The sequence below is a fragment of the Lepidochelys kempii genome, chromosome 5 (genome assembly GCF_965140265.1).
Source record: "Lepidochelys kempii isolate rLepKem1 chromosome 5, rLepKem1.hap2, whole genome shotgun sequence".
Lineage (NCBI taxonomy): Eukaryota > Metazoa > Chordata > Testudines > Cheloniidae > Lepidochelys > Lepidochelys kempii.
Window position 1 is genome coordinate 113472420 of NC_133260.1, and position 22582 is coordinate 113495001.

The 22582-nt window shown below is 45.8% G+C and overlaps 1 protein-coding gene across 1 annotated transcript; it reads right to left on the reverse strand.

The window, feature by feature from the left end:
- Positions 1–3912: 3912 nt before the first annotated feature.
- On the reverse strand, positions 3913–4476 carry LOC140912109 (interferon kappa-like). Its single transcript, XM_073346271.1, has one exon. The coding sequence runs from the start codon at positions 4474–4476 to the stop codon at positions 3913–3915; it is 564 nt and encodes a 187-aa protein (XP_073202372.1).
- Positions 4477–22582: the final 18106 nt, after the last annotated feature.

A 22582-nucleotide genomic window follows, 5' to 3' on the forward strand; every position in this document is an offset into this window, starting at 1 on the left:
GGCGGGATATGGGGAGGGACAGAGCGGGGCACACGGGGCTGCTGCGCGGGGGCGGTGTCACGCAAACTGGGGTTCCGAAGGGCTATTGGGGGAACACTGGGCTGGGGCACAGGAGCTGGCAGGGGTGCTGAGAGCCATTGAATCAAGCTGTAAACCCTGATAGGATGGGAACCACTTCAAGCCAGGGGGTGACAGCATTGAGCCAGGGGCTGAATGGGAGTGAGGGGTGCAGGGCCGTGTGGGGACGGGGTGTGGAGGGGAGCAGCGACACATGAGGAGAGGGGCAGATGTGCCTGACTGAATGGGAGAGGCTAGGGGTCAGCCAGGGTCTGCATGAGGGAGGCTCCACAACTCCCTAACAATCTCCTCCCCCCCTGGCCAAAAAAACAAAAGAAGTTCCAGACTTCTCTCACCCACACTCAACAAACCCGCAGGTTCATTCCCTAGTACTTTCCCAACGATTACTTCCCCTTCCCTCAGCTCCTCCATCACCCCGGTAAGTCTCCCAAACCTTTGCACTGCTACTCAGGGGGTGCCAGAAATTTCTCTGTCACACATACATACACGCAGTCTGCCCCACCCCTCCATCTATGAGGAAATTGCTGACTCCTTCTTACTGGGGTGAACATTAATCTAGGGAGCCTCCCCGTTGAAGTCTTATGGCTCCCACTATCGGTGCGCCCGAGCTGCGAAGGCTTATGCCTGTAAGTAGTTCTGTTATTGTCAATGGGTCAACTCAGGTGTGTAAGGTTCATCACACAGGCATGGGGGTTTGCAGGATTGGGCCTAAAATTTAGAGATTTTAGAAAACAGTGATGGCATAACAGGCTAAATTCTAAAACTCTTGGTCATGTCTGCTCAGGGAAATTGACTGGAATCGGTAACGCAAAATAAACTTCCTCCTATTCCCGTGTGATTCTTACTGCCTTAAAGGCACTGAACGATTTTACTGTGGCATTTGAGCTATAATCTCACTTTGCCCTCTAGTGCCCAATGTAACATAGTTTCTGCATTGTACAGTATAGCTTTGATTGAAATAATTTCCATACATTTGTAGTCAGCAGAGATTACATTGCAAAAAATAAGAGTGGTTGACTAGGAACTGAAAAGAGAAGCTTAATGAGCTGAGAGTTTATGGAATGATTAGAGGACCCTGTGCTAATATTCTGTCACTTCTCACCAGCTGAGAAAGGTTGGATTGGATTGATGCTTGAATGCGAAATCCTCGAAACAACCTCAGTGCTTTATAACATGATGTTCATGATGTCATAGATAACACTTCTATCAGAGGGCTCATTCCTGAAGTCCTTATGCATTCCCATTGATGTCAAAAGCAGTTTTGCCTGCTTAAGAACTACAAAATCAAGCTCCTGTACTGAGAATATGCACAGCAGGGTGCTGGGAAGTACTGTGGTGTGCAGTCTGTCATTAAAGATCCTATGCATCTTTTCTTGAGACTAAGTGTGTTAATGGACATATTAATTTTGAAGTAATTCTTTTCAGCTTTCCTAAATTTCCCCCCAGTTTCAGTTGGATATTTACCGTATTCTTCACTTCCTTTCTTAAACTGTTGTGTAGTTTTATCATATGCTCTTTAATAATTACTGTGAGTTCCAACATTTAACATTTTAATGTAACTTTTACATTTCAATAAAATTTGCCATTGAGATGTCAACATACTATGTTGCAGCAGCATGCTAGTGTATCTGAAACAGAAAGTTAAACTGTCTAACTGATTTTCATAGTATAGGCTTCAAAAAGTACACAAAGTAGCCAAACAATAGAAATAACCATACATTTGTGTTTAAACATTCTTGCAGCTGTAATATTAAAGTGTATTGTTAGTAACATGAGCAAAGAAAGTTAATTTTATAAACCGTATTTTGACTTGTGTCTCATTAAAAAGAGGGTGGGTTTCTGTCTTCACTTTGTTTCCTCAATCTTTCTTTTTTGTTCTCCCGGATCCTGATTCCTTCTGTACTTCATTGCATTTGTGATGTTTCTGTTTCAGATCTGCTGTCCTTGGACCTTAGTCTTTTTAGCTGATTCTTGATTTTTTTGCTTTTATCCACAACTGGATATCAGGGACAAAAGTTAGTAGGTACATCCTGCAAAGAGACCTGTGACACCTGTACTGTCTTAATGGCTGTGGAGTATCATTGTCTTCATTGTTTTCCACTGAATGCATCTGATGAAGTGAGCTGTAGCTCACGAAAGCTTATGCTCAAATAAATTGGTTAGTCTCTAAGGTGCCACAAGTACTCCTTTTCTTTTTGCAGATACAGACTAACACGGCTCCTACTCTGAAAATTGTCTTCATTGTTATCCTTGATCTTTTATCAGATTGAATTTTACCATTACAACTTTGCATCCTGGTTTCTTGAACTGCTGAAGATGTGCTTTCCCCTGAATAACACACATCAAGTTATGAGGGGAAAACTAGGAGCTAAAGCTGATTGAATTATCAGTGAATATTTACACAAGGGTAAATTCTGGACCCATATAAGTCAATGGCAGATTTGTCATTGAGTTCAACAGAGCCCAGGATTTCACCCCTAGTAAGTTTAGCATTTTGAGGAACTCGTTTACTTTGTAATTATTATGTTCAGGACCATGCGGCTTTTGTGTAAAATATGTTGGAATCAATGTTCCCTCTAATTTTTGACAGGCCAGGTGCACAAAAAATTTCTTCTGTGCAAATTTTTGACAGGCCGTGTGTGCAAAAAAATTCATCTGTGCAAATTTTTGTGCGTGCGGTGTTTCACATGTGCACGGGGTTTAGGATCTGTGTGCGCACGCACACACGCACAGCTTAGAGGGAACAGTGGTTGGAATACCAAAGGCTAACTCTTGCCAGTGGTTGCACTTCCAAACAAAGGGTAAGGGACAGAAAATTTTAAGTAGTAATTAAACAGTGTGAGTAGCGGTGTGTGAGATTTCAGCAGCCAGCTTGAAGACACACACAGAGCACTAAGAGGTGTAGTTGGCTAACATCGCCCTAAGGTGTGTCTACACAGGGAAAATAAGGCAGGGTATGAATTTAAAACATGATAGGTGTGCTGGAATAGCTCCCCGTATCGACACTCATATGCTGCTCTGGTCAATTTCCCTCTGTAGACAAACACTTAGAGGATAACTTGAACCGCTTGAACAAAGCAAACATTGAAATTAATCAGACACAATATCAGATACAGCGGCAAAGAGTCCTGTGGCACCTTATAAACTAACAGATGTATTGGAGCATAAGCTTTCGTGGGTGAATAAATCCGACGAAGTGGGTATTCACCCACGAAAGCTTCTACTCCAATACGTCTGTTAGTCTCTGAGGTGCCACAGGACTCTTTGCTGCTTTTACGGATCCAGACTAACATGGCTACCCCTCTAATATCAGATACATTACTGGAAATAGCATATCTTGAAAGAGCGATGAATTATTTTAAACAAAAATATAATTTAAACAAATATAGCAGAAAAATACAATTATTTTATTTTTAATCCAAATAATTGATTTACATGATTCCTGGTCATGGCTTGGTGGTTGCTTCAGAATTAAGAGATCTTGTGTAGGCAGGTGAAATGGGAACGAAAATAAATAGCACACTTTTCTCAGAAGGGAACACTACAGCAATAATGTTAATTGCCACAAAATTACCACTTCCCTAAGCAGTCATAGTTTCTGAAAATTATGTGGGTTATTTTATGGTCAGTGTGCAATTATTTGTTTAATAAAGTTTTATTGTTTATGAATAAAATATTTCTTTGCAATAATTTAAATGCAACAATACATAATTGGCCAATATAAATAGTAATAGAAATCCAGTGAAATTTAACTAGAAGCATTTTCACAATGAAGGTAGATAAATGAATTCTTTTTTTTTTTTTTTCTGATTCTCAGATCAAAATGTGTATACCTTAGTTTCTAAGCCTTCTTATAATTTTGTCAGTAAACTGAAGACATCTCCTCATTTCCAGGCGGATGATCTCCCAGGAACACAGGCTGTATTGTTTGTCTTTTAGAAAATTATCTATCTTTTGAAAGTACTTTTTCAGTTTCAGTCTAATGATTTCCTCACTCCTTGAGTAGGGTTGTTTCTTCTCCATCTTCTCTGTCAAACATGCTTCCAGATACTCAATTTGCTGATTAAGTCCATTTTGGAATCTTTCAAGAGCTCTTCCATCCCAGGCAGCTAAGGTTAGATTTTTGGTAAAGACATAGAAGGCCTGTTGCAGGATCTCCTGGATTTCCACCTTGGCATTCTCTTTCTGTCTCAGCTTTAGTAACTGCTCAGGGAACTTGAAGTGCATTTTCTCACTTTGACACTGCTCAGGAAATTGTTGACCCATTTTGTTCAGAAGGTGTAAATTCCCCTGGATCGCTTTGTTGTGCAGGAGGGGAAGAGTATTACAATCCAGAGTTGAGATTTTGGTGGTGGACAGCAGCACAAGGCTAATTTGCAGCAAACAAAAAGTGGTCATGATAATGATGACGTCTTACACTTCTCAACTGAGTATAAATCCAGACAGACACACTGGAATGTTTTGAAGGTCTTTTGTAGATGCCTGACTTTCTTCCATAGCTATAAACTTAATTATTCGTTAGGAGAAGTTTTCTTTCATCATTTTTGGTTTTCAAGGATTTTCCCCAATGTTTTTGAAACTTACCACTTTCACTTTCTGCTTAATGACTTCATTGTCTTGTACCACTTTCCTTTTTCTTTTGATCAGAAAATTAAAATACGGTATCTCCCCTTAGGTCATCTAGTCCATACTCCTGCCAATTCTCTATTGCAAATTTACTCCATATTGAAAGAGGTCTCAAAGAAGTGCCAGATCTGTTATGGAAATTTCATTAGTTTTTAATATTTTAGCACCAGAAGGGCTTGTTTAAATACATGTATAATGTTATCATTTCCCTGTGGGGACAGGAAAGTTTTTAACACTATTTAGCAGGACTTACTCTTCCTGAAATTCAGTTAAGCAGTCTCTGCCTCAGTTCCCCATCTGTAAAAATGGTATATTTCCGTTCTCCTTTGCTTTGTTTAATCTGATGTGAGGAAGTGTGAATAGAAAAGCAGAGAGGGCTGCTGTTTAGGAATTTGTATAGTAAGCTTGTGGCAATGTCATTGATATTAGGATCTTGATAAGTAATGCTCAATTTTAGGTTTCTTCTGCTGTTTTCCTTTCTTTCTGTTTTCTCCTGTGCTAGTTTCTGGTCACCTCTCACTAGCCAAACAGAGTTGGACTGGCTTGATTCTTGAATGAGGGAGAGTGCTCATCTTTCCCTCAAGCTTTCAAAGAACACTTCAGAGCTTCAGGAGTGGTATTTAATAATGCAAAAACGGACAGTCTTATCTGAAGGTCTGTTTCTGCAGGTAAATTCCCATTGACCTCAGTGGAAGTTTTGCCAGCTTAGGCCCTCTTGAGTAGGCCCTCAATGTGTTTTGAATCCATGCACAGCTTGCTGTCAGAGGGCAAGTTTTACATAAGATGTATTACACAGGTCTTTAGTATTCTCTATTATGTTAGAGAGCTGTATTTAAATGTTGTGGTGTTTTAATCTTGGAAACTATTTGGTTATAAAGCAAACAATCAAGAAGAGTGTCTTCTGAAACAGCCTGTCATTTCCCCTTGTTAAGGGAATATGACTATATTCTTTACAGAGAAAAATCTCAATTTTAAATCTACCCAAAGAATTATAGAAATATTCTTAATGGGAATGATTTCTCTTATAAGTACTCAATCTTCAGTTGTTTAACTTTAGTGGAAACATGTATAGTTGGGAAGTTTTTTACTTCTAACCTCATATTTCCACTTAAAAGCAAAAATCTTTGTTTATTCCTTAAATGTTCGATATGGTATAGACTCACCTTGTGATGTTCATTTGCAAATGTTTTGTATTTAAATGAAAACATCTAAAATAACTTGCTGATATCATTATGTGAACAGTGAGATTTTATGTATCAATATAGAATCAAATTACCTGGTAATTGGCTAAGAAGTCACGAGTACGAGTATAAAATTATTTATATTAACTGGGGAATTAGTTATCAGACACCGCTTAAATAACTTTCTCACCATGATCAAAGACAGAAAGCACCTCTCTTAAGAATTGTTAAGAGAAAGTGTCTTCTTTGATGATCATTTAAGTTTAAAGACTGTTTTAAAAATCGTTTAAGTTTAGAAAGACTTTTAAAGCTGAAAGGCTTTGTTTAGAAAAAGGAGTGATTTGAAACATATTTCAACTCCTATTAAATACTGAGGGAACTAAAGGAATATCTCAGCAAATGAGCTAAATAAAAGAGTTAAAATTCTAATGTCAATGATGTTCTGAGAATTTTCTTGTCACAAAGTCAAAAGGAAGATGACCATAAAATTAAAGATGATTTACAGTCCTGCTACATGTGCATTGGTAGATTGTGTATGAGCTGAAGAAGCTACCAGGACATTATAGTGTTGAATCAATGAAAAGGTGATAGCAGCTGATATTTCAATCCAGCCAAGCCCCTGAAAGAGTTGTCTTTTAACATCACATATAGACTGTGAAAAGAAAAAAGTGTAAATCTCTCTAAATCTAGCACTTCCTTTCACTATTCAGTGCATCTTGGTGTAACACAGTGAACACAACTGGAATGCATGCAGATAATTCTCAGTGGCTATTGCCAGCTTGAGGGAGGAAGAGTTAAGATTGCATTGTCATGTACCTTAATTGTGTATTTCCTGGTTTTCAGAAGTTTCGTAAGCCATGGCATTAAGGGTAGATGGGGTCTCCCAGGATCACAATAGGCATTTCAACTTCCCCTACGGTGATCTTCTTGTCCGGGAAGAAAGTCCCTGCTTGCAGCTTCCTGAACAGGCTAGTATTCTGAAAGATGTGTGCATCACGCACCTTTCCGGACCAGCCTGTGTTAATGTCTGTGAAACTCCCACGGTGATCTACAAGCGCCTGGAGAACCATAGAGAAATACCCCTTAATGTACTCGGTGGCTAGGTGGTCTGGTGCCAGAACTGGAATATGCGTGCCATCTTTCACCCCTCCACAGTTAGGGAAGCCCATTTGTGCAAAGCCATCCACAATGTCATGCACGTTGCCCAGAGTCACAGTCTTTTGGAGCAGGATGCGATTAATGGCCCTGCACACTTCCATCAACACAAGTCCACCAGTCGACTTTCACACTCCGAACTGGTTAGTGACCGATCGGTAGCAGTCTGGAGTAGCCAGCTTTCACAGGGCAATCACCATGCACTTCTCCAATGGCAGGGCAGCTCTCATTCTTGTGTCCTTGTGCCGCAGGGCTAGGGCGAGCTCCTCACACGGTCCCATTAATGTGGCTTTCCTCATCCAAAAGTTCTGCAGCCACTGCTCATCATCCCAGACATGCATGACGATGTGGTTCCAGCACTCAGTGCTTGTTTCCCGAGCCTAAAAGTGGGTTTCCACTGTGGTTAGCAACTCCGTGAATGCCACAAGCAATCTCGTGTCGTAGCTACTACACATGGCGAGATCAATGTCACACTCCTCTTGCCTTGCAGTTTAAGGAATAACTCCACTGCCACTCGTGACGGGTTAGTCAGAGCAAACAGCATTCTGGTCAACAGTGTGGGATCCATTCCTGCAGACCAAAGAGGCAGAGCGTGCAGTACACAAACGGTTGAAAGATGGCACCAAATGTGGATGGAAGCACAGGGATTGCTGGGAAGCGAAGCAATGCATCATGGGGCATTGGGACAGGACCCAGGATGCTCCTTGACCCCCTCCACCTTCCCACAATGGGGCACCTTGACAGCAGAAAGGTGCGGTTCAACAACAGGTTGAGCAAGTGCAGAATGATTGTTGAGTGATATCTTGCTGCTGAGGGTGAGCAGGGAATCAAGGGAGGGTCTTCTCCAAGAAAGCGGCATCCGCCTTGGCCCTTGTGCGGCTCGCCTGTGTGCAGCAATGGTTCCCACCCCCATCCTCCAGTGATGGCAGAGTGGCACGGGAAAGTTACCCTTAATGGGGCAAGAAACAAAGCAGCTCTGCCAAAGAACCTGCACAGCGGATTGCCCAGTATCTCCGTGAGAGTTTCCTGCAGATCTCTGAGGCAGATTCCCATGAAGTGAGGGAGTCAATCAACACCCTATTCCGCCTCTCAGACCACGCATGTGATGGTATGTGCGTCATACAGACGCAAGCCTGCTTTCTGCAACCTTTCTGCCCCCAAAAACTCGCTTCAGCGATTCCCAAAATCAAAGCCACTTACCAGGGGCCTCCTCTCCTGTTTGCACTTCGCCAAGCTCCGACAGCTGTGATTGGCTAGACTCCTCCAGGGTAGAGAAGAGCTCTGGGTTGCATGTACCTCTGATCTCTGAGTCATCCTCTGCCTCTGGGTCCCCCTCCCCCTCCTCGTCCCAAGATTTCCTCCTCCTGGCTTGGTTCACTCTCAACTGGCACGCAAGCCACTGAAGTATCCACATTGGCCTTCACAGTGGAGGTGGGGTCACCACAGAGTATCACGTCCAGCTCTTTGTAGAACCAGCAGCTCGTGGGCACAGCACCAGAGCGGCGGTTTACCTCCTGTGCCTTGTGGTAGGCCTTCTGCAGCTCCTTCACTTTGACACTGCACTGTAGCGTGTCCCGGTCATGGCCCTTTTCTGTCATGTATCGTGAAATCTGTCTGACGGTATCATAATTCCTAGGGCTGGAGCGCAGTTGGGACTGGACGGCTGCCTCTCCCTAAGCACCAGTGAGGTCCAGCAGCTCGGCATTGCTCCAAGCGAGGGATCGCCTGGTGCGTGGAGCAGGCCTGGCCACATGGAAAGATGCGTGGAGGCCACTGCACGCATCACTGAGCAAACAGGAAGGTGACTTTCAAATTTGCAAAGGAGTTTACGGGTGGGGATGACAGTTGGTCGCCTGAGGGCAGGGCAGTAGATTCAAACTGATGACCAGAGAGGCGAGAACGGGCATTGTGGGACACCTCCTGCAGGCCAATTGCAGCGCTGTAATTGACAAGGGTGTCTTCACTGGCACCGCAGCGCTGTATCCCCCGCGCAGAAAGCTCTACACCTCTCGTCGGGGTGGGTTTTTTTTTACAGTGCTGCGACTGTGCAGTTTCTGCGCACTAAGCGGCTTGGCGGTGTGTTCGCCTCTGGAGTTATGCTGCAGAAAGCTGCTTTACTGCGCAGAAACTTGCTTGTGTAGACAAGGTCTAAGTCAAAGTGACACTGTTAAATACCAGGTTTGAACAGATTGTTTAGCATAAGTAGTTAATACATTTCAAGGGATCATTCAACGTGAAGTGGACTGTTATACCCCCTCCATTTGCCATGCACCAATCCTGAACTGGAAACCTTTTTAAAGTCACATTTTCAATGTCCCAAGAGCCATGCACTTGCTGGGTAAATGGTGAATGACTGGGATCGGTTGTGCAGTGGGGATGATCAGAGCCAGAGTTTGAGCCCCAATTCTGTGCACCAAAAAAAAACACAAGTTGAATGTGTCAGCTTTAAGAAATGCTGTATCTTTGGAACTCCCTTGCTTCGTTGACCCCCAAAGCCGGATCAGTAACCCTACACGAGAAGACACCCCAAACATCAAGGCAGTCCACCTAAGCATGTAGAGTTTAGAATTGTCCTTTAAATAGGAACCTCTCAACCTTAGTTAGCAGAGGGTGGCATGGAGGAACATTCAGGAGAGCGTGGCAGGGCCTCGGTCAGCCCCCACAGGGGATGCAGGGGGAGTGCCACCCAGCCCTGCCATAAGCTGCATCCCCGCTGCACTCAGCCTTTACCTCAGCCCTGCTCCTGGCCCCAGCTCCAGCCTCTCACCCTGGCTCCGAGGAGGAGGGGCAGCACACAGATTACATTACGGGTAAGGGAGGGGGTGCACAACAAAAAAAAATAGTTTTGGGACCACCTTTCTAGCCTATACATTTTTAGTGTTCTTTGCAATAGTTTCTTGGTACTCAACACTGTTAGGATATAGGCCTGTCTGTAAAGGCCTATACTTTAAGAATTTAGCTATATGTTTATCACTTAGCTAGTTATAAAGGTATAAAAGAAAGAATTTGTGTAAGGACCTTCTCTCACTGTGACAGTCTGAGACCCTGTTTTTAAGCTAAGGCCTTTGGCTAAGCAGCAGAGGCAGCCATAAGCTGGGAAGCGCACGGTCACACTCTCGTAGTCCAAACTAGTCACATTGAAAGAAGGTGCTATTGGGCTGTTAGGCATTATCAGAACAGGATTGTATTCCTATCGCCTCCAGATAAAATGGTTAAAGAAAACTTAGTTTGATAGCATCCTGCCTGGCAAGAAATCACTTCTCAATAGCTGTGGTTGTGAAACCCCCATTTCTGTATGTTTTATCTCTATGGCCCCCACTTTTCTATTGTTAATCTGTCTGGTGCTCTAATTGTTTCTGTCTGATGTATAATTAATTTTGCTAGGTGTAAGTTAATTAAGGTAGTGGGATATAATTGGTTAGAGAATTATGTTACAGTATGTTAGGATTGGTTAGGCAGATTTCAGTAAAAGGATTGGTTAAGGTATAGCTGAGAATATTACTATTTAAATTAGGGGCAAACAGGAAGTAAGTTGGGATTCAAAAATAAGGAAAAAAGAACTTGGATTTAAGCTTGCTCGAAGTTCACCCCAATAAACATCAAATTGTTTGCACCTTCTCACTTTGGGTATTGTTGCTCTCTGTCATGCGAGAAGGACCAGGAAAGTGGGAGAGTGAAGGAATAAGCTCCCTAACATCTTGGTGCCATGACTTGGATGAATTGCATCGGATAGGTGATTGGCAGCCTGTAAGTCCCCCACCCCAACAGTCCACGCAGCTGCTTGGGGGGAGGGAGGGTATGGCGAATTCTCGTGATGGTAGTTGCGGGTTCTGGCAAGCTGAGGTAATGGATTTTTTGAACAAATGGATAAGGAAGAATCAGGACCCATACCAGGTGAAGGGGTTCACCTGGGATGAGATTGAGAAGGAGATGGGGGAGGTTTTAGGAGACCCCAAGGTAAAGGAGTGTAGGAAAAAGGGAATCGTATTACAAGGTTTATGTGCTGGGATGGCATACTGGGTAAAAAGGGAAGCCGATCTCCTCCAACACATTAAGGATTTGGAGGGGATTGTGGATCACCAATGGATTTTAACAGAAAAATCCATGTTGGTGGTAGAGGTAGCGGATTTGAAGGCACGGGATGATGCACGGACAGAGGAGTCTTGTGAGGCAATCCGGAGAGAGAGGGGTGAACTGCTGGGGAGAGTAGGAGACTTAGAGGAGGAATTGTATCAATGTAAACATGGGGGCAATGGACTAATGGAACTGAAGGAGACACCTTCACCACCCTACCCTGAAAAACACTGTACGCACCACTGCCAGTGGACATTGTAAGCTGGCGATCCACACTTATAGTCCCTGCGAGAGAGGCTACCCGGGAGGAACTGCAGGAGGCAGGAATAGTGGCCCCGATTGCGGGGTCGGGGGAACATGCCCCACAAGTAGTAGAACAGGCAGAAATCCGCCCCTTGTCCCTAAAGGACCGGGAGGCAGTACTGGGCCATTTGGGAAAGGTACCCCGGGATGAATGGGATCAGTTTGTGCTGTGGCTAGTGGAGGTGGGCAGGGAGATAGAGGGTCTAACTCGTGAGGACCAGGTGATCATATGGCATAGTCTTTTGGGACAGGGCACCTTAGGAATCAATGTGGCAGGATTGGTACACCCATTTCTAATCCCCGGACAGGTGGCAAAACAGTTGTTTGGGGTGTATTCTGCGGGGATGAATAAGATGAAGAGAATCCCTCGGGAAACAGGGTGGGATACACTTAATCGCATGCAGGCATGGGCATGGTGCTGGGTGGATCCCCTGGATGGTCCATGAGTGATACCCCAGGCAGGGGCACCAGGACCTGGTGGGGGTGTGGAGCAGGGCAGGTGTGTGGAATTGCTGGAGAAATGGTTGGAGCTGAGCGATCCACAGTTCGTGGGGTATTTAAGGTTGCAGCACCCTGAACTTTCTCCCAATCAGCTACCCCAGTTTCTGGAACAGGCAGATGTGTGGAGGCAGATGCATCGGCGGGAGAGCCAGTCCATGTTATTACTGCGGGGGATCAGTACAAGGTGGAAAGGGGTGGGTCAGCCCGGAGGGGAGGATGTAGAGGGAGAGATTGTGGCTTTGGGGGTGGGGTAGGGTAGTCAAGGACAAGTGGGCAGCTATAGAGCAACAGATCCAGAGACTGCAGGCTAAACTTACTATCCAGGATCTTACCAGATCAGGGGGAAAGTGGCCCTGGAGGCCAGGGGACGGGGACTGCCTGAAATGCCAGGCACACAATTTTGCTTGGAGACAGGAATGTGTTCGGTGCCAGGACCCCCAGCCCCCACTGTGAACCAGTGGGAGGGACAGAGGTGGGTGCTGTGACTAAGGGGTTTCCTGTCCATGTTCTCAGTTTAGGACGGGACACATCTGGTCGCCCCATGCTCCAGGGATTGATTGAAGGGAGTCCCATGAGGGATTTTTTGATAGACACTGAAGCAGCCATCAGTTTAACCACATGGGGGCAGGGGAGACACTCAGAAGGAACTGTGACAATTGTAGGGGCAACGGGAGGGGAGACACAGTTAACCCTGAGGTGGGGACAGATTAAAGGAATTAAAGGGGAAGGGGAGATCATGTGGGGTTGTAATGATATGCTTAATCTGTTGGGGGAAGGAGATTTACACAAACTGGGATTTATACTGAATTTAGCCAATTGGGTGTGTTTACTGGGGCAGACACAGGACGGTCAGGGCTATACCATTCCCATGGGGATAGCCACTGTGACCATTAAAGCGGCACATGTCCTCCCAACACCCCCGGCAGGCACACACCCCTGTGTGGGATAAAGATAACCTGGATTGTGATAGGGACAGCATGGAGGTACTGCTAGAGGGAGGAGACCCTCCCCCACAGAAACAATATCCTGTTCCTCTGGAGGCATTGGCAGAGGTGGGGGCAATGATTGGGGAATTGGAACAGAGGGGATTGGTTAGAGCGGTTGCATCCCCTTGTAATGCTGCTGTGTGGCCAGTGAGAAAGCCCAACAGTACATGGCACCTCACGGTTGATGACAGGGCACTAAATGCTCTGGCCAATTCACCAGCCTCAGTAGTGGCAGCGTACCCAGAAATGCAAGCCCGTATTGGACCTCAGTTCCGAATTTTCTCTGTTTTGGACATAGCTAATGGGTTTTGGTCTCTAACACTAGCTACCTCGTGTCAGTATAAAACTGCATTCACATGGGATGGCAGACAATTCTGTTGGACAGTCCTACCCCAGGGATATTGGAACTCCCCTGCAATTTTTCACAGATACATGAGACAGGCTCTGGAGGGGGTGGATTCAGCAAGGTGCATACAATATGTAGACAACCTGTTGCTAATGTCAGAGACAGAGGAGGAAGATAGGAAACTAACCAAGCAGATCCTGCAAGCTTTGGCAAGAGCAGGGTTGAAGGTCAATGGGAAAAAGGCTCAGATGGGACAGACAAGGGTGACCTACTTAGGAGTGGAAGTGTCCCAGATGGAAAGGGAAATTGATCCAGTCCCTGCTACTGCCTACGGATTTTAAAAGTTTGCAAAGTTTTCTGGGTCTAATTGGATTTTGCAGGGATTTTGTGGCCAATGAAGCAGAAATAGCCCAGCTTCTATTTGACCTAACCCGAGCCTCAACTTGGGAGTTGTCAGAAGAGTGTACTGAGGCAGTGAGAGTACTAAAGGAAAACCTGGTCAGTGCACCAGTGCTGGCCTCCCGCAGATGGGGAGAAACTCTTTTATCTGTACCCTTTGGTATCGGACACTACCATTGATTGTGCGTTAACACAGGATTATGGAGCAAAGGACCGACCTGTGGCCTTTGCCTCTCGGCTTTTGAGTGCTATGGAACTGAAGTAGGGATGGTGTGAAAAGGTGCTGTTGTGCACCTACTGGGGGTAGGGAAATTCAAATACCTCCTGGGAATGCAGAAAGTAATAGTCCAATCTCATCATGACCCCCTGCGGCTGTTAAACAAGCACACTGTCTTACAGGGACCAGTGAGTGGGTAGCATATTGCCAAATGGTTGCTGGCTCTACAGGCAGAAAACATTAAAGCAGAAGTGTTAAAGGAACCCATAGTCTGGGTAGCCGGATTACATCTGGCTGGCATCCCACACCAATATGAAGTCAGCCCAGGTAAAACCCAACACCCAACAGGTAAAAAACATCACGTGGCTAACCCCAACCAGATAAAGGAGGGGACACTGGTATGGTTTTTAGATGGAAGTTGTAGGTATCGGGGGGACATAAAACTGCAGGCTTAGCTGTTGTGGGAATCAGAGGAAATGAGACAGTCAGCATCGTTGGTTTCTCACTAGAAGCAAGGTCAGCTCAGGAGGCAGAACTGTCAGCCTTGCTAACAGCTTTAAATGAAGTGGATTCCAAATTTGAGCCAGAATGTTGGGTGGTGGTAGATTCAGATTATGTATGTCGTGGGGCCACATTAATGCTGAGATGGTGGGTGGATAATCATGTCAGGGCAACAGACGGCTCCACAACCAAGCATGCTACCTGGTGGAAGCAAGTGGAGGAGCTCAGTCACCGTTTTACATGGATCAATGTGGTAAAGGTAAAGGCACATAAGAAAACAGGACCCCACAGCAAAGAAAATAATCTGGTTGATGCAGAGGCCAAGCAGGCTGCAACAGAGGCACCCCCATGGCCCTGGTAGCCAAAAGAGAGCGTTCTTGTAGCAGTGATAACAAGAAGTGGGCTGGATATAGATCACAGAGAGCGAATTTGAGAGTTGCAAAAATCTGATCCAGGACTGGAAGGCATCATGAAACATCATGATACCCCGGGTTTGAGGAGGCAGTGGAAACTTTAAAAAGATTGTGCTGGTGGCCAGGAATGGCAGCTGATTTAAAATCACATCTGAAACGTTGTTTGGACTGTGCCAGGCACAACCCACTTCACAAGGTGTTAAGGGGAGAATTAATGAGAGCAGCCCCAAAGGGACCTTGGGAAAGAATACAACACCCCTTTCTACCCTACACTAGGGTATGTTAATTCTAGCACCTGAACAAATTAATTCTCAAATCCCCCGTGCAGTTTCCATTAGATACCAACACTAATTTCTTCTTCTAAATTGTTTTATAGTGTTGCTATATTCTTTAAAATTAGAGTTCTTTAAAATCCTAGCCATAGTTTCCTAGTTAGCTATGGCCTAATCCTAACGATTTTATTTAAATGACTAGTCTCATTAAAATCCCTCATGGTTTAATGAGTGGGATTTGGCCCTTTTCATTTATTTTGACAGGATAGTAGCAAGAGATGAATCCCTGCCGTGTCCCCAGAATTCTAACAACTAGTAAATCAAGTGGGAATAAATCAAAGGCAATGATCACATGGGAACATGTTTGGTACACTCTTGCATTTAATTTCCTGGGTGTTCTAGGAATGCAGAATCAGAGTCACTGAACTTGCTGCAAGGTAACATGAATGTGTGATAAATACATAAATCAACAGGCGTCACTGCTGCTTTGGAGTAACTATCACAACTGCAGTAGTTTTCTATATTATAAAAATATTTATTTACAAATAGTGTGATAAGATTCAAACATAAATATGGCTACAAAGTGTTTTCAGTTTAGGAAACACAAGTAATAGTTTTAAAAACTCAACTGTTTAGATAATAACTTTGTATAAACTGTTTTGTTTGATCCAGGACCTGATCTTTATATCAGACTTTACTCAACATCATCAGAAGGCTTAAACAGATCATTTGTTTCTGTTTGGAGAATCTCAGGCATGCAGGCTGTATTGCTCACCTTTTGGGAAATAGGTCTTTGCAACGTTTTATTCCCCTTTCAGTGTCAGGGTAAAGCTTTAGATCCACAAACTTCCTGAATCTATTTTTTTGCCTCCAAATCTGCATCTGAACAGGTCTCCATGATGTTTATTTTGGCATGTCTTTATGGAATTACTGTTCCAGGCAATTTGGGTGAGATTTTTATTAAAGGCACTGAAGATCTGATGTGCGATCTCTTGGACTGTCATCTTAGCATTTGCAGTAGACACATAGCTGTCAAGATCATAGTATATATATAGTATTACACTCCTTGTCGGTTAATAAACTGCAGATTGTAAAGTCTTTTGCAGACTCAATATTTTTCATCCATGTCTCTGAATTGATTTATGTCCAAGTCTTAAAACATTTTTTTTAACAAAGTGGTTTCCCTGCTGCACCACCATCATTTTCCTTTTCCATGAATTTTAAATGAACAAAGCATTTCAAAATATCATGACAGTGACATTTGATAATACAGACAGAGGTGAAAGTAAGCCTGTCCGGCGTACCAGCAAGAGCCAGTACACCACACTGGACCAGACCAGCTTCCCCAGGCTGGCACTTTAAAGGGCCCCGGGCTCCACACAGCGGCCAGAGCCCTGGGCCCTTTAAAGCGCCCCCCCCGAACCCTGCTGTCAGAGCCCCAGAGTAGTGGCAGCAGGGCTCCAGCCATGCTTTAAAGGGCTTGGGGCTCCAGCTGCTGCAGGGAGCCTCAGGCCCTTTAAAGTACCCCTGGGGCTCCCTGCAGCGGCTGGAGCCCCGGGCCCTTTAAAGCGCCACCTGAGCCCCGCTGCCGGAGCCCCGGGGTAGCAGTGGCAGGGCTCTGGCAGTGATTTAAAGAGCCCGGAGCTCCGCTGTGGTAGCAGCAGCCAGAGCCCGGGGCCTTTTAAATCAACCTTGAGCCCCGGGGCTCCCAGCTGCCTCTGCAGCTGGTAGCTCTGGGGGTGATTTAAAGTCCCCAGGGCTCCCAGCCGCAGCCAGAGCCCTGGGGCCTTCAAATCTTGATTTAAAGGGCCCAGGTATTTAAAGGCCTTGCCTCTTCTGGCCAAGGCCACGCCCCCTGTTCAGGACTCCATAAGTCCTTTAAGTTACTTTCACCCCTGAATACAGAACATGTGTAGAGTGCATGTTATCTCAGTCTGTTGCTTCGTTCAAAAGGCAGAAACTTTTCACTTGGAAGAGGCAACTGAGATGTGAGATTCTGGTATACAATATTTCATTCAGTTGAATTTGTATCTGTAGCTGAAGTACTGATAATTCCAAGCTGGAATGAAGAGGGAAATAGTTCAAACACACAGTCCGTTTCTAAATGGATCTTTAACAAATGTTTTCAGAAATGTGCATCTATCTCAGGGGTTGGCAAACTGTGGCCCAGAGGCCACATCTGGCCCTTCTGATGTTTTAATCTGGCCCTCAATCTCCTGCCAGAGAGCAGGGTTGTGGGCTTGCCCTACTCAGTGTGTGCCGTGGCTCCCTAAAGCAGCTGCATGTCCCCCCTCCAGCTCCTATGCAGAGGTACAGCCGGAGCGGGGACATGCCACTGATTCCAGAAGCTGCTTGAGGTAAGCGCCGCCCAGATCCTGCACCCCTGAACCCTTCCCATGCTCCAATCCCCTGACCCAGCCCTGATCCCCTTCCTGCTCTCCTAACCCCTTGGTCCCAGCCTGGAGCACTCTCCTACACCCTCAACCCTCATCTGCAGTCCCATCCCAGAGCCTACACACACACACCTACACCCCAACCCTCTGCCCCAGATTGGAGTCCCATCCCGCACCCTGAACTCCTCATTTCTGGCCACACCCCAGAGCCTGCACTCCCAGAGAGAGCCCTCACCCCTTCCCACACCCCAATCCCCAATTTTGTGAGCATTCATGGCCTGCCATACAATTACATACCCAGATGTAGCCCTTGGGCCAAAAAGTTTGCCCACCCTGATCTATTTTAAGATTAATGCAAGAAAGTTTGGAAGTTAAAGGTGCTCTTGTGTACAAACCAGAGCAAAGTAAGATTTATTGGCTCTGAATAGCATGAACAGAAAAATTCTGCTTGTCCCTTTCAGCCTGCCCCTCACTCCCTCTCTAACAGGAGTCACTTATTTAGTTATAATGCAATATGGGGATGGAATATTCACTCAAGATGACGCTTCTGTTTAGGACGGGGTGGTCAAACTTTTTGACCTGAGGGTCACATTGGGAAATATAAATTGTATGGCGGGCCATGAATGCTCACAAAATTGGGGTTGGGGTATGAGAGGAGGTGAGGGCTCTGGCTGGGATTGAGAAGTTTGGAGAGCAGGAGTGGGATCAGGGCTCCGAGCGGCGCTTACCTCAAGCAGCTCCTGGAAGCAGTGGCATATCCCTTCTCCAGCTCCTAGGCATGGCACGGCTCTGGATCCTAGGTGTCGTGTGGCCCCTGACCCGGCACCCCAGCAAGAGCTCGTGGGCTGGCTTTAAATGGCTTGCGGTATGGATCCAACCCATGGGCCGTAGTTTTCCCACCCTTGGTTTAGGGCAACAAAGTTGAGGAAGATGGAATGGAGAGGAGAAAATGCTCCCTCTAAACCTTCAACCTATAGGAAATAATTATATTCCTGGATATATAATGTGTGTGTGATTATATAAACAAAAAATATAAGTTGTCATAAATATAAAGGGAAGGGTAAACCCCTTTGAAATCCCTCCTGGCCAGGGGAAAGCTCCTCTCACCTGTAAAGGGTTAAGAAGCTAAAGGTAACCTCGCTGGCACCTGACCAAAATGACCAATGAGGAGACAAGATACTTTCAAAAGCTGGGAGGAGGGAGAGAAACAAAGGGTCTGTGTGTCTGTCTATAGTCTGTCTATATGCTGGTCTTTACCGGGGATAGACCAGGAATGGAGTCTTAGAACTTTTAGTAAGTAATCTAGCTAGGTATGTGTTAGATTATGATTTCTTTAAATGGCTGAGAAAAGAATTGTGCTGACTAGAATAACTATTTCTGTCTGTGTATCTTTTTTTGTAACTGAAGGTTTTGCCTAGAGGGGTTCTCTATGTTTTGAATCTAATTACCCTGTAAGATATCTACCATCCTGATTTTACAGGGGGGATTTCTTTATTTCTATTTACTTCTATTTTTATTAAAAGTCTTCTTGTAAGAAAACTGAATGCTTTTTCATTGTTCTCAGATCCAAGGGTTTGGGTCAGTGGTCACCTATGCAAATTGGTGAGGCTTTTTATCCAACATTTCCCAGGAAAGGGGGGGTGCAAGTGTTGGAAGGATTGTTCGTTGTTCTTAAGATCCAAGGGTCTGGGTCTGTAGTCACCTAGGCAAATTGGTGAGGCTTTTTACCAAACCTTGTCCAGGAAGTGGGGTGCAAGGTTTTGGGAAGTATTTTGGGGGGAAGGACGTGTCCAAACAGCTCTTCCCTAGTAACCAGTATTAGTTTGGTGGTGGTAGGGGCCAGTCCAAGGACAACGGGTGGAATATTTTGTACCTTGGGGAAGTTTTGACCTAAGCTGGTAAAGATAAGCTTAGGAGGTTTTTCATGCAGGTCCCCACATCTGTACCCTAGCGTTCAGAGTGGGGGAGGAACCTTGACATGGTGGCATAGTGGTGGGATTAACCTGAAATCATTTTGAGATCCAGTTGAGATTTTCTGAACTAGAAATACAGATTTTAAAAAGGAATTTTTTTTTCGCTTTGGAAAGGAAGTCCAGAAAGCAGCTGAAACTGAAAGCAGCTTGTTTTTTCTCTGCTTTGTGGCCAAGCAGAGACAAAAGGGGATTATCTTTGTGAATTGCAGGTTTTCTTTGCCTGGAGGCAGGGTACTTAACTCCTGCAGGGAAATTCACAGTCTTCCAACCCAGAGGTTTTTTTTTCTTCCTAAAAGTAAATAGGGGGTGTGTGTTCTACCCATTTGCTTTTTCTTTGGGCTGGATAAGCAGGTTCCCAAGTAGTTGGAAGTTTTTTGCTTTAATTTGGGCCCAGAGCAGAGACAAGGGAATTGTCTTTTTCTGTAGGCTGACAATCACTATCAGAGAATAGATATTCTATTCCAGCACAGCAAAATTTTACAGCCAAGTTTTGTTTGTTTATTTCTAAACCTCGGGTGTAAAGTTAGTTAAAAACAGAGAGGTTAGAATGACCAAATCCTCAGCTCGACTACAGCTGGAATTAGCCAAATTTCAGGCTGAGGAAAAACAAAGGGAACATGAAAGACAGATAGAACTCATGCGGCTGGAGAAGGAGGTACAGGAGGCTGCCCACAAGAGGGAAATGGAGGCAAGGAAGCATGTGGAGGAGGAGAAGGAAAAAGAGGAAGCATATGGAGGAGGTGGAGAGGATAAAGGCCCGGCAGAATATACCAACAAACCCTAGCAATCCTTCTCCAGGTACCACTTCCCATCCCAGAAAGTTCCCCACCTACAAGGCAGGTGATGATACTGAGGCCTTCTTAGAAAACTTCGAAAGGGCCTGCCTTGGGTACAACATCTCTACTGACCAATACATGGTAGAGCTGAGGCCGCAGCTCAGTGGACCTTTAGCTGAGGTGGCAGCTGAAATGCCTAAAGAACACATGAACAAGTATGAACTGTTTAAATCCAAGGCGAGAGTCAGAATGGGGATAACACCCGAGCAGTCTCGTCGGAGGTTCAGAGCCCTAAGGTGGAAACCAGACATGTCATTTACCCGACATACCTACCACATTGTGAAACATTGGGATGCCTGGATATCAGGAGCAAGTGTTGAATCTCCAGTAAATTTGCCCTTCCTAATGCAAATGGAACAATTCTTAGAGGGTGTTCCTGAGGAAATAGAAAGATACATCCTAGATGGGAAACCCAAAACTGTAATCGAGGCAGGAGAGATTGGAGCCAGATGGGTGGAGGTGGCAAAGAAGAAGAAAACTGGTCGCAGTTGGAGCAGAGACCAGAAGGGACCACCCCAGACCACACCCTATTACCGGGGGCTGCCCAAAGCCCCACCTACCTCCCAAAGAACCCTCCAGACCCCTTATCGTCCCACCACCCCGTTCTCCAGCAACCCTCCTCGCCCCAGTGACCCGTCAGCTGGACGATGTTTTAAATGTAACGAGCTGGGGCATGTAAAGGCCAACTGCCCCAAGAACCCCAACAGATTACAGTTCATTGCACCGGAATCACACCAGAGGTCCACAGGCCCAGATACCTCCCAGATACCCTTGGAGCGGAGGGAAACTGTGAGTGTGGGCGGGAAGAAGGTCACCGCGTGGAGGGACACCGGAGCACAAGTGTCAGCTATCCATGCTTCCTTAGTGGACCCCAATTTAATCAACCCAGAGATCCAAGTGACAATTCAACCCTTCAAGTCCAACTCTTTCAATTTGCCTACAGCCAAGTTGCCTGTCCAGTACAAGGGCTGGTCAGGAATGTGGACTTTTGCAGTCTATGATGATTATCCCATCCCCATGCTGTTGGGGGAAGACTTGGCCAATCATGTGAAGCAGGCCAAGAGGGTGGGAACGGTCACCCGCAGCCAGGCTAAACAAGCCGTGAGGCCTAGCTCTGTTCCGGAAACTTCTATCAGGACCCGGTCAGAGGTGATGGACCCAGACCCCAGGCCAATGTCTGCAACAGCAGTAGTGGATCCAGTTCCAGAGACCCAGACGGAACCAGTCCCAGAACCGGAACCAGCCGAACAACCAACACCAGACCCAGTGTCAGCACTGAATCCAATACTTGCAACCTCAACACCAGAGGGCCCCACCGACCCTGAACTGGCAGCAGCCGATAACCCGACCCAAGAGGCTCAGCCGGAGCCTGAATCCCAACATAGTGCACCAGCGGAGAGCAGTTCACAGTCAACAGAAACAGCTCCATCCCCTATATCGCTTCCAGAGGAACCGAGCCTAGGTCCACAATCCAATGAGGAACTGATGTCTCCAGCATCAAGGGAACAGTTCCAGACCGAACAGGAAGCAGATGAAAGCCTCCAGAGAGCTTGGACGGCGGCACGGAGCAACCCACCGCCTCTCAGCTCTTCTAATCGATCCAGGTTTGTTGTAGAAAGAGGACTTTTATACAAGGAAACTCTTTCTGGGGGACACCAGGAAGACTGGCATCCTCAGAGACAGTTGGTAGTTCCAACTAAATACTTGGCCAAGCTCTTGAGCTTAGCCCATGATCACCCTAGTGGCCATGCTGGGGTGAACAGGACCAAAGACCGTTTGGGGGGGTCATTCCACTGGGAGGGAATGGGCAAGGATGTTTCTACCTATGTCCAGTCTTGTGAGGTGTGCCAAAGAGTGGGAAAACCCCAAGACCAGGTCAAAGCCCCTCTCCAGCCACTCCCCATCATTGAAGTTCCATTTCAGCGAGTAGCTGTGGATATTCTGGGTCCTTTTCCGGAAAAGACACCCAGAGGAAAGCAGTACATACTGACTTTCATGGATTTTGCCACCCGATGGCCGGAAGCAGTAGCTCTAAGCAACACCAGGGCTAAAAGTGTGTGCCAGGCACTAGCAGGCATTTTTGCCAGGGTAGGTTGGCCCTCCGACATCCTCACAGATGCAGGGACTAATTTCCTGGCAGGAACTATGGAAAACCTTTGGGAAGCTCATGGGGTAAATCACTTGGTTGCCACTCCTTACCACCATCAAACAAATGGCATGGTGGAGAAGTTTAATGGAACTTTGGGGGCCATGATACGTAAATTCGTAAATGAGCACTCCAATGATTGGGACCTAGTGTTGCAGCAGTTGCTCTTTGCCTACAGAGCT